At 39.7% G+C, this 12,413-nt stretch overlaps 1 protein-coding gene across 4 annotated transcripts in view; it reads right to left on the bottom strand.

The window, feature by feature from the left end:
• Positions 1-12,413, bottom strand: part of CRB1 (crumbs cell polarity complex component 1) — a 205,176-nt gene that overhangs the window by 44,029 nt on the left and 148,734 nt on the right. For all 4 annotated transcript variants that reach the window (XM_025987296.2, XM_072733412.1, XM_072733413.1 and 1 more), the window contains 2 exons: positions 7,352-8,308; positions 1,015-1,562 (listed from right to left, as the gene is read on the bottom strand). In XM_025987296.2, the coding sequence (XP_025843081.2) occupies positions 1,015-1,562; positions 7,352-8,308 (1,505 nt within the window). The remainder of the gene's footprint in view (positions 1-1,014; positions 1,563-7,351; positions 8,309-12,413) is intronic.

Genomic DNA, 12,413 nt, shown 5'->3' with positions numbered 1-12,413 from the left:
GATTTAGACTAGTTACATAGCCTTCCTAAACTTCAGTTTCCTTATCTGTAAATGACATAAGTGGGGTAATAACAATGCTCATTTTACACAGCAGTCCTGCAACAGAATTAAATGGACTCGTCTATGTAAAATAGTGCCCGGCACATGGGAAGTGCTCCTATAGTAATGTGAAAATGATTCATTTTTGCACGTTTAGAGGCAAGCCCAGTGCGTGGCAATATAGTCAGAGCTCAATAAACGTTCAACAGATATAAATGTGTTTCCTTTGAAAGGTCATGCAGAGCAGACAAATTCACAAATTTAAATCGCTTTTGGAAGAGCATACGAAATACATAAAGTAAAGCATAGGCTTTGGGAAAGTATATTTCAGAGAGTTTCAAATCCAAATACCAGAAGAAAGTTGCCCCTCAGGTTTTTTTTTTTTTTTTTTTATTTACTTATTCATGAGAGACACACACAGAGAGAGACAGAGACAGAGACACAGGCAGAGGGAGAAGCAGGCTCCATGCAGGGTGCCCGACATGGGACTTGATCCCAGGACTCCAGGATCATGCCCTTGGCTGAAGGCAGGCATCCCTGCCCCTCAGGTTTTTTTGTTGTCCTTGACTTAAGAGAAGTTTAAAACAACAGTAATTGGGCATTTAATGTAAATGATATGATGATCTTTTCCAAAATGAGTCAATTCAGTTAAACACCTGGGATGCCATTAAGAGTTTGGGAATTAAAATATTATTATTCTTAGGTAATTTGGTTGTCGTGGCCGTAGAAGCATGTTGCTAGAGTCATCTTGGATGGTTAAATAGACCATGGTGCCAGCAAGATCAAGGCCGTTATTTTATGGCTTCATATAAATAAATCCCCCAGTCTTGCTGGAAAAACATTGATGAAGCATTATGCTATGGCTAGGGGGGAGTCAATAATATCATCTTCACATGCAAAGAGTGGTTATAATAAATTATTTAATAAAACAAGTTTAATATACAACATAGACATAATTGGTATGAATAATCCTACCTTGCACATGTTGTCTCCAGAACAGCCTTGGGTCACATTGACAAGAATTGGATTGTGGGATGCATTGCTTATCGAATTTGGGAAGAATTCCAGATTTTGGTTGTTGAATCTTATATCTTGGATACAGCCTTTAAAGAAGCCACCTTTAGCTTCGGTCTGTGATCTCTCAGGCAGGCCACCGATGTAGATGACATCTCCTTTTTGGATTTTCCATGTAGGGGCAGAAATAAATCCTAGGTTTTGTGAAGACTGATATAGCTCAATTTTATTTGGCTGGATTTTCAAAGATACCAAGTGTACATTACCATCACTAAGAACGAATTTTGCTACTAACTTGGAAGAACCTGGATGAAGCATTGCTAATCGGCCATGCTCTAGCCAAACACGGATGTATTGGTAAGTCTTGTTTTCCAAAGCTAGAAGTAAGCCTGATGGTCGATGTGTTCGAACAAACATAGAGATGGTGACGTTCTCTTCATAACTCTTGTCAAGATTAAAAGCAGCAAATCCAGTGGAGTCATCCTGGCCAAATCTGCCTGCCACATACTCTTCAGTGTCAAAATAGAGGAGGAGAAACAGAGGAGAAACGTCTTCAAACTCACAAGAAAGGGTGAGAAGGTGACAAACACATACACATTTTTTAAAGTTTAGAACGGGCTTATTCAATAGGATGACAATTTGGCCTCATTTCTCAAAACTTCTGAGTTTACTGGAATTTACTCAGTTTACTGATTTTTCTGAAAATGGCTACATTTTGATTTGTAGTTTATAGTTGAGGCCTATTGATCACAAATGAGAAAGAGAAGATCTCTATGATGATAAACAAGATTTACCTCTCCTTCACTGCCCTAAAATGGTGGAGTTTAATAGTGGAATATCAGATACTCCTGTCCTCCAATTTGGTAGAAGAAATTTGGGGAACAGGATCCCTTCCTGTAACATCTCAAAGCAGACTGTTCAGGCATCTATCATCTTTGCTATTTGAGGACTTGCTGAAGCAAATGTCATTAAATCTAGTCATTCTTTCTAAAGGACAGAAATCAAGAATTAGATTCACAAATCCTCTTTGGGGCTGATATTCCAAATAATAATGAAAGGCAAGGGAGTTGAACAAAGAGGAATCTTCCTTCTGTGGTCCCGATTGGGAGAGGCATGGGAGACAGTGGGAGGAGGCAAAGCTGAGGACTGAACTCACCCAGCGTTTCTTGTGCTTAGAGAAGTTAGTAATGCCCTAATATGGCAATACTATTGGTGTACATCGATTTAAGAAAACTCTTCTGATGTATAAAAATGAACCCTAACTTTCCAAAATGTTGATGGTATTGTAGGAACTAAAGTTCCCGTTTTTGTTTTTGTTCTGTTTTGTTTTTTGAGAAAGAGGGACAGAGAAAACATCCGTAGAATGGTGGGGGTGCTGGTGGGGCAGAGGGAGAGGGAGAGAGAGAGAATCTTACTTAAGCAGACTCCACCCCAGCTCGGAGTCCAATGCAGGGCTCGATTTCATAACCCTGAGATCATGACCTGAACTAAAATCAAGAGTCTGACATTTAACCGCCTGAGCATCTAGGTATCCCTAAAGTTCCTGTCCTAAAGCTCATGTTCTAATTGGTGGATGCAGACCAGACGCAGATAACGAAACAAACTATATGGTACATCAGGTGGTGATAAGTCTTTTGATATAAAATACGTCAGCTAAGGAAAGGGCGTAGGGAGCACTGGGGGTAGAAGTAGAATTGCAACTTTTTAATGAAGTACTCAGAGTACTCTGAGAAGATAACATTTGAATAAAAACCCAAAGAATGTAGAGACATTGCAGAAACTCAAGAGAGAAGGAATGGTGGCTTGGATCAGTGGTATGTACCAGTGAAGATGATGAGAAGTAGTCAGATTTGGGAAATATTTTGAAGGTAGAACCAACCTGATTTTCTAGAGCAAGTTCAGCTCCAAAGCTTTTTTTTTTGCTTGTTTGTTTGTTTGTTTGTTTGCCTAAGCAGCTAGAAGCATTGAATTTCCATCTGCAGAGACTGAAAAGAAAACAAGAGGAACAGATTTGGGGGGAAAGTGGGATTCCATATTAAATTTGGAGGGAAAGTGGGAGTCCCCATTAAAATTGAGATGCCCTATTAGAAATCCAGGTGGAAATAGCTAGTAAACAGACAGAGAAATTCGGGGGAGATATCCTGGGGTATCTCTAATAATTTTGTATTTGTCAGTGTAATTGATGCTATTTCAAACCACAAGACTGGATGAGATCACCAAGAGAGTGAGCATATACAGAAGAAAGAACAGGTCCAAGAACTGAGCTCTCAGGCACCACACATTTGGATTTGGAGATAAAGGAGATGACAAAAGAGCAGCCATGGAGATAGGAGGAGAATCAAGGGAGAGTGATGTCCCATAAGCTCAGTGAGGGAAGAGTTGTGAGGAAGAGGGAGCGGTTAATGGTGTTTACTGTTGCTGCAACAGGTCAAGAGAGGCGCAGTAAGGTGAAGACTGGAAATTGACCCCTGAACTCTGCCATCTAGAAGTCACTGATGAATGTGACCAGAGCGGTCTTGGAGAGATGGCTATCTGCAAGTTTTCACATCCCAATGCTAACCAGAAAGAAAACAGATTTTTTATATTTCATTGTGTTTATTTATTTATTTTTAAAGATTCTATTTATTAATTCATGAAAGACACACACACACAGAGGCAGAGACACAGGCAGAGGCTCCCCATGAGGAACCGGATGTGGAGCTCGATCTCTGGTCTCCAGGATTGCACCCTGGGCTGAAGGCAGCACTAAACCGCTGAGCCACCCGGGCTGCCCTTCCATTGTGTTTAAATATCGTCATGGTCCAGTTGAAGTTTGGCCAAAGGTAAGACATATTCTAGTGTAGCTGGACTACACTTAAAACTTGCTTAGACAACCGTCTGTGTTCGAAGACCTCCTGCATAAAAGTCTACATTTTAAGAACTCTTTCCTGATTTCCTACAGGAACATCACATTTTGAATCTGCATTTGGAGACCACCTGCTCCAGACAACCACAGGTAGCTTCCAAAGCATATTATTAAATCAAATAGCCCATTTGAAGAGGTTAACATCTCTGAATACACCGCAGCACTTTCATTTGAGATAAAATGTTTAATAGGAAAATGCAGCTCTTGAAAGTTGAGGTTTGAGAATATGCACAAAATCTTTCAACCTCATGGGTGGTGGGGACCCTGCTGGTCATCCTAAAATGCCTGCAGATCACTCTGTGGATCCAGATTTAAAGACAGAACACAGAGCTATTTGGGGGAGGTTGTTGTTTGTTTCTTTTTTCTCAGAAGCTTGAGTCTCTAGCAATCCCACTCTTCTTCAGAAATCACAAGCAAGTAGTCAGAGGATGTGGTTTACTACGGGACTTTAGAAACACCTGAAGCCATGTAGGACTTGTCTGTGAACATGGGAGGGAATGATTCTCAGCCGTGTCGTTGATATGTCATGAAGAGGAATGACAAACGCAGATGAAAAACAGCCTCAAGCTCTAATAATCAGTAGAATACCACAAGGTGCAATTCAGTAAGAATAAGTAAAAGCCACTTGCTTCTAAATGTACCTCGTTTAGCGTGGAAGAAGCAGGATCCTGTGGCACCATGAGTAAGAATGACTCAGCGTGAGCCACATGTAGAGCATGGTTGCCAAAAAGTCAATGTAATATTAGGCTGAAAAACAGAAGGACATCATCTAGGATGAGAGAGGCTCTGGTCCTGTGTCACTCTGCATCATCAGGCACATGCAGAAACCAGATAAGCAAATTTATTCCAAAGCAAGCAGCTGATGAAGTGTCTGAAAGCTGTGTCATATGGAAAATATTAGAAACAACTGGATATGTTTAGCATGATAGAAGTGATGGCTTGGATGGTACAAGACACTTCAAATATTGAATTGTTCTCAGGAAGAGGAAATGTAAGATTTATATTAGTATTACTTCAAGGGTTACAATGCTTCATAGTGAATGAAAGCTCTAAGTAATCATATTTTATTTCAGTATAAGAAACAACTTGGGGACAGTTTCTGGCAAGATGGAGCAAATGAGTTCCTCATTCCCAACAGTGTGTAAGCAGAAGTTTGGTCACTGCACTCAGTAGGCTGAATAGTTAAAAAAAAAAAATACAGTCATGGGGTGAAGCCCCTTCTAAATCTAAGAAAATGCAATTCTAACAGGTTAGGGTTCTCGAAGTCTGGATGTATGACTGAAGGTTAAACGTATGTAAATTGCCTCTACAAATGAAAAATATTCTCTAGAAGGCAAGGTTCTGAACGAAAGCTTGGAAGCACCACAGTTCTACCCAGCCAACACGAGAAGATATGATGAGACAGTTCTGGGAACTAAGCTTTGAGAAACGCTCTTCAGAACTCCCTTTACTGAGACATCTGAATGTTTTTTAAAACATCGATGTAAAAATATTGGAGATCTCCATGTCTTTCGTGTCTAGGCAGCCAACTCAGTCCTCCATCCATCCTGCTTGTTGACTGCGATGTGTACCACTGGGCTGGGAAGTACTGAGCCCAGATCATGAACTGAATGAGGTCTGCCTTTGTATTTTTTAGTACGTCTCCTTTCTCTTGCATGTATTTGTGCGATGATAGAAAGGCTCCATGGTCTCATTACAGCTTGAAAGCCTCTTTTGCAATGAAAATAAACTCCCCAGCAAACATAAGAGATAACACAAATACAGACTATTTTAGTTTCATGACTGAGGCCATACGAAAGATATAATTTTTCTTAAACTTGCACTAAGAATTTTCAGAAAGAGAGATTTTACAGAACCCCCTCCCTATACAGATAACTTTTGAAGCCAAGTATTTTCACAAGGGTTGAACCTTTTCAAATAGTGTGGGGGAATAAAGAAACTGGGGGGGGGGGCGGTGTGTGGTGGTGGAGCCGGTAACCAATTCAGGAACTTGGTTTAAAAACACCATAATTTTCCAAGTTGGAAAAAACAAACTAAAGAAAACCAGAACCCACGGGATTGGCATCCCTTGAAACTATTTACCAGGACAGTTAAACATCGCCATGGTCAGTATTAACCTTGTGGGTCGCTGTGTTTGGAAGCCAGTCAAAACGAGTCAGCATCTGTTTGTTATTTTGTATATGTAGTAAAAATATTGCCTCGGGTCAATTAAATTTTTCTTCAAAAAAGTGAACATTGCCTCAGCATAATTTCCCCTTTTCTCCTTAAAAAAAAATCACAAAACAACTTGCCCTTCTATTTAAAATATTACATAGAGCTAGTAGATGCCATACCTCATTGTCAAACAGGTCCATGATTTGTAATGAATATTGTGGTTAGAGGGGAGACCCATGAATAGTTTCTAATAACTCTTGGCCATTCGTACATGGAATAGGGTATAGGCTAAGACTGGTTTTAATTTTACTTCATATAAAGCAGAGAAGACTATTTGCCAGATGTTGTCCTACTTCAAGTTGCTCTAAAATCTTGGGGTAAATTACAGCGGAACTTCAAAGCAGTCTGTTGCAATTACCTCGTAGACATTTTCAAGGCATGATAAAAATAAATAAAAAGAAACAGGTATGTATTGATCACTATCAACGACAGTCTTTGGAACGATGTTAGAAGTTAAGGATTTTGAAATACACTTCAAGCTGTGATTTGCTAGAAAAATCAGATCAATTAGTTTATGGTATCTATACAATTTCACTGTTGTTACTATCTACCTTTTCTTTCTTTCCTTCTTTTTTTTTTTCCCCTAAGGTACCTAGGTGGAATATCAGTTTTCCCCAATGTAGCCCCAGAAAATATACCTGTGAGTAAAATCAATGGTTTATAAAAGTGCTAGACACACACATGATTTGGGAGCAAGTGTGAACGGCATAGAAGGAAGAGCAAGGAAGTAAATATTTCCTAAGAGTCTACCACGCACAAGACATCATGCCAGTAGTTGGCATGGCTAGTGTCATATCTAACGGTCCTTTTTTTCCCAAAAGTTTAGCTCTCTTTCAAATATTATTTACAGTCCATTTCTGACACACCACATAGGGTAAAATTGCAATAGCACTTTGTAAACACGTCAAGATGAAAACTCATTTAGGTAGGAGCTCTCAGCTTTTTTTTTTTTTTTTTAATTTCTCTGCATGAGTGACACCCCGGTGTCTAATGAATGCACTCAAACTTAATCAATGCACATTGCTAGCCTCTTCCTTTTTTTTTTTTTTTTTCCATCAGTTGGCAACCAGAAGCAGAAGTCCTGAGGGGTCGCTGTGTTTCCTAACAGGCAAGGCAAGGGGCTATTGGTACTGCACTGCTCCGACGCACAGCAACCCTGGGCGCCCAGCCTTGTCTCACCTCTCAGGCAGTTCGGGCCTTCGTAGGGCCTGTAGCAATCACAGTGGTAATTAAGCCACAAGTTGATGCAGCGTCCTCTGTTTTGACAAGGTTGTCTTTCACACCAATCTGTCCTCTCGCAGCCGGCCTTGACATTTAAAGACGAGCTGGATGAAATGTCCTCCGGAGTGATGTGATTCGAATCAATCTTAACGTCTTGGAGACAGCCTACAAACGAAGGTGTGGATGGTAGATTATAGATGTTCAGCAGAGCAATACCATGGGAGGTCGTTCCTCCTGGTAAGCCACCCAAAAAGGAGTTTTGAAAAGCACATATTGACCGATGACTTTCAAATGGAGAAGGAGCTTGGGTGATGCATTTCTCCTTACAAGTGTTGTCAAGTAAAGTAAGGGTCACAGCCTCTGCAAATGTCACCTCCACCGAATGCCATGCTCCGTCACTGGTGTCGTGGGAAATATACAGGAGCACCTTTGACTGATTATTGACTTGAATTGATAAGTGAATGTAGCCACCTCGCAACTCCAGCATTATAAACATGGCCCGGTTGCCTCGGAAAAGTAGAAGTGCCATTGGCTGAACAGTCAGAAAGCTGAGGGCCATGTTACAAACCAAGCCCTTGCCTGTGGCTGGGCCACTTGTGATCCACAGGAAGCCATTGCCCTCAAAAGAAAGCGTGGTGACAAGTTCACACAATGGCCCAGTATAGCCGGAGGGACATAGGCAGCTGAATCCATGCTGGCCATTTTGGAAGTGAGGGATGCACATTCCATTATTCAGACATTGGTGGTGGGTACAGCCCAGGAGAACATCAGAACAGTTCTTTCCTCCATAAAATGTTCCCGAGTGGTTATCAAATGGGCAACGGCAAGTATAATGGCCAGACAAGTTCTCACAAGTACCACCATTTTGGCAAGGGTTTGAAGAGCATTCATCAATGTCTTCTTCACAGTGGATTCCTGGTAAATAATAAAGAACAGGTTGAAATTGCATATATTCAGATCAGAAATAGAAGTTTCACATAATTTCCATGTATCATCTGTGGAGGTGGAGAGCTACCTTAGGTTTAGGACTGTAACAGAATAAAATGTGAATAGTTCTTGAGGAAGTTAAAGTCGATGGATGCTGTCATTCTGTGTGTGTTGTGCAGACAAGTGCAGTCATGCAAAACCTTGGATTCTTCCTCTAGAAATAGATTATTTGGGGATCCCTGGGTGGCGCAGCGGTTTGGCGCCTGCCTTTGGCCCAGGGCGCGATCCTGGAGACCCGGGATCGAATCCCACGTCAGGCTCCCGGTGCATGGAGCCTGCTTCTCCCTCTGCCTGTATCTCTGCCTCTCTCTCTCTCTCTGTGACTATCATAAATAAATAAAAATTTAAAAAAAATTAAAAAAAAATAGAAATAGATTATTTGCCAAATAGTGGTTGTTGGACATGTATGTGGAACTCAATATCAGAAAAATGATAAAAGAAAACAAGAGATTGTTTTCGGTGGTGATGCTTGATACAAATTATTTATTTGGGGACTCTATCCTCTGATATTGTCAATCATCTCCCAGGCTGCTGGTTTTACTCTATTCTACTTGAAATTGATGATTTTGCCTTTTACCTTGTTTTTATCTCCCCACAGTCCCTAAAACCAAAGTCTGCCAGATATCTAGATAGTCTAGACAACCCTCACCATGGGTAGCTTCCAAGATGAAGGCAAGGCCCTGTTTCCTCCTTTCCATAATTCTAGTATAAGCCATGAAATATATCCCATAACATGCTCTGTCTTACAGTTTTAGCTTCACTTTATTTTACTCTTTTTCCTGATTCTAAGTATCTAATTAGAGAACTCTTAGAATTCATGTAATCAAAGTAACAAGAAGAAATACAACACCTTTCAAGAGTGATAGTTGTTTCTTTTCCAGTGAAGTTCAAATGAACAAATAGGTGAACAACTGACACATGTGTAGCACCATATGGTTTCCCCAACACCTTCATCCACATAACGTATGAATGCCTACCATAGTCTTTTGAGGTTTTTACTGCAGATTTTCTTAGCTCTCTTTCACATAAGATACTGAGGCCTAGAAAGACTGAAGTCTAAACTCCAAAGCACTCCCACAATCTGGTTTCTAGGTTTTTAAAATCCAATCTGACACTATCTGTTCTGTAATTGATAATTTAGTGCATTTTCATTTATTGTTATTACTAAGATGTGTTCTTATTTTCCCATTTAATTCCATGCCCAAACGTATGCATTAAAAGTACATAAAATGGGGATCCCTGGGTGGCGCAGCGGTTTGGCGCCTGCCTTTGGCCCAGGGCGCGATCCTGGAGACCCGGGATCGAATCCCACGTCGGGCTCCCGGTGCATGGAGCCTGCTTCTCCCTCTGCCTGTGTCTCTGCCTCTCTCTCTCAATCTCTCTGTGACTATCAAAAAAAAAAAAAAATTAAAAGTACATAAAATGTAAAAATATATTAAGTATTAAACTTAAATTATAAAAATTTAATCAAAGGCTCCTATATTGATAGAGTTGGATCTGAATTCCAGCTCGGCTGTGAGCAGGTTACATTTATTTTTTGTGTTTCCGTTTTTTCATCTATAAAATGGTGTTAATAACCTTACATCATAGGGCTTTTAAAAGAATCAATCTCACATCTTATATGATGATAGTATAACATGATCATAAGATGATCATAACATTGCTTGATACACAATAAAATCTCAATAAATGTTGGTTGTTATTAAAAAGTAATAACCAAAGGAAATACCCTCTAATGACAAAATTCAAATAGTACCATAGTCACTGAGAGAGACTATTTGGAAGGAGACCATATGGAGTGACCCACAAATTGCATAACTTTACATAATGAGCATAGGAGGCTAGAATCTCATTATATTGTACTCTTCTTGAGGGAAGAGAAAATGCCTGTTTTATTCACAAAAATATGTCTAAACTATAGCATAGTACCTTGCTCAGATTTGACACTTGGTAATTAATCTTTGAATTAATTAAGTGATGACCTTTGTAAGGTGATTAAAATATTTATAATGCATTTAATCTGCTCCAACCAAAACCTGAAGTGCTTTTTTTTATGCATATTTTCAGATAAATGTTAATCTTTGTCCACTGCCATTATGTATGCCATTAGACTCTTGATGAGATCTGTTGTACTTATATTTTTACACTGGTTGGATTGCTTTCACATAATCTTTGTTAATCCAAAAATATTCAAGCTCTGTGAAAAGAGGGAACATTTACTATCTCAGTTAGAACCTCCCACAGCACCTGTATAGTGCTGAGCATATATGGCTTTTGAAAAGCTTGATGAGCAGAAAAAAAAAAAAAAGTAAATTGAGCTGATTTATTTGTTATGCAATCATCCTTATTAGTAAAGAAAATTGACACAGGAATTATAGGCTATATTTTAAAGGAGTATTCTAATGCAAATTCAATTTTACCAAATTTATGAAAAATCTAAACTTTTGTATTAGAAGACTTTTTAAAGATTTATTTATTTATTTGAGAGAGACCATGTGTGTATGTATGTGTGTCTGTGTGTGTGTGTGTGAGAGAGAGAGAAAAAGAGAGAGAGAGAGAGTGAGCAAGTGGGGTGAGGAGCAGAGACAGAGGGAGAGGGAGAGAGAATCCTGGAGTAGACTTCCCTCTGAGCATTGAGCCCAGTATGGTGGGGCTTCATCCCAAGACCCTGAGAACATGACCTGAGTTGAAATCAAGAGTCAGCTGCTTAACCAGCCAAGCCACCCAGGTACCCTTGTATTGGAAGATATTTTACTTAAATTTGATTTTCACAGGATTTTGAGAACAAAAACAAAACAAAACAAAAACACTAATCAGTAATCATTAAGTAGAAGGAATATTGAACAACTCATGGGTTATAATCAAAGTAAAATTTTTTCCCCACTGTGTTTTTATATATATTTAACTGAAAGAAGACTTTTCCTCCCCTGCTTTGTTCCTCCAGAGACCCCGTGAGGCAGGCATTGCTTCCCCTTTAACCAGTGAGTTGCTCTCATACTGCTCCACCCCTTAAGTCTCAGTTTACTGAGGTTCATGCCTTCACCAACTCTCTCTCTTGGGGCTCTCTCACCTTCTGACAGAAGGCCATTGGGCAGGGTCTCTTTCACACTACCCACTGACTGATACTCCTACCATGAGTTCCCCATGCGGGCCTGGGGATTCATGCACCTGTGGTTGGAGTGGGGCACATTTACTTTCCAGCTCAACACAGCAGCACTCCTCTCTTTCTCTTTCCTGCGTTAGGAGTTTCATCTGTAGATTCCTCAGGTAGCTGGAGAATCCAGTCTAAATTGCCTACGTCACTCCCCTGCTCCGCAAATTTAGCTAAGACTAGATTCTCCTTAAAGCAACTCGCTCTGCTTGGGGTTAAGATATAGCTTCCAATCCTAAAACTGAGTGGTGGGGTACAATTCACAGCACAGCAGCAAAACTCTCCAAAAGAATCTCTTTACAGACTCATTGCTTCAAATTGCTTCTTAAGAACATTCACATATGCTTAAAATGCATAAACATTTCAGAGCCTGAAGCCCAGTATTTATTGTGACATTCTGCATTATAGTACACTTTGGTACCTCACAGTGACTTTAGTGATCTTGACTTCTTAGTTGAAACTTCAATGTATCGTTTTTTCCAAATTTACAAAATATCTTTCTATGCCTTACCTTCACAGAGGATTGCAAAGTAGAAGAGATAGGCCTGGCCTCAAGAAGCTTACCATGATAATATTACATTATAATTATAATTACATTATAATAATGTAGTACATATGTATGAAAATATAGTGTAAATAGCAGGTTCTCAATGAATGTATGGTTGATATGTGAGTCTCAAACTCAGGGGACTTTAGAAAAGATTTACAAAGTTTTAGGGGAAAGGCAACAAATGAGAGATAATCATAAATCTCTAGGTATGAAAACTCAATATTGTAAATTAAATCAATAAACATATTGATTACATAACTACCATATATAAAGTACTGTGGATAACATGGAGTAGTAACTGGTCCCTGTCCTCAGTGAGTTTAATCTAGGAA

Source organism: Vulpes vulpes, chromosome 13, assembly GCF_048418805.1.
Source record: "Vulpes vulpes isolate BD-2025 chromosome 13, VulVul3, whole genome shotgun sequence".
NCBI classification, from domain to species: domain Eukaryota; kingdom Metazoa; phylum Chordata; class Mammalia; order Carnivora; family Canidae; genus Vulpes; species Vulpes vulpes.
The sequence above is the reverse complement of the archived record's forward strand: the minus strand, read 5'-3'. Positions and strand labels throughout refer to the sequence as shown.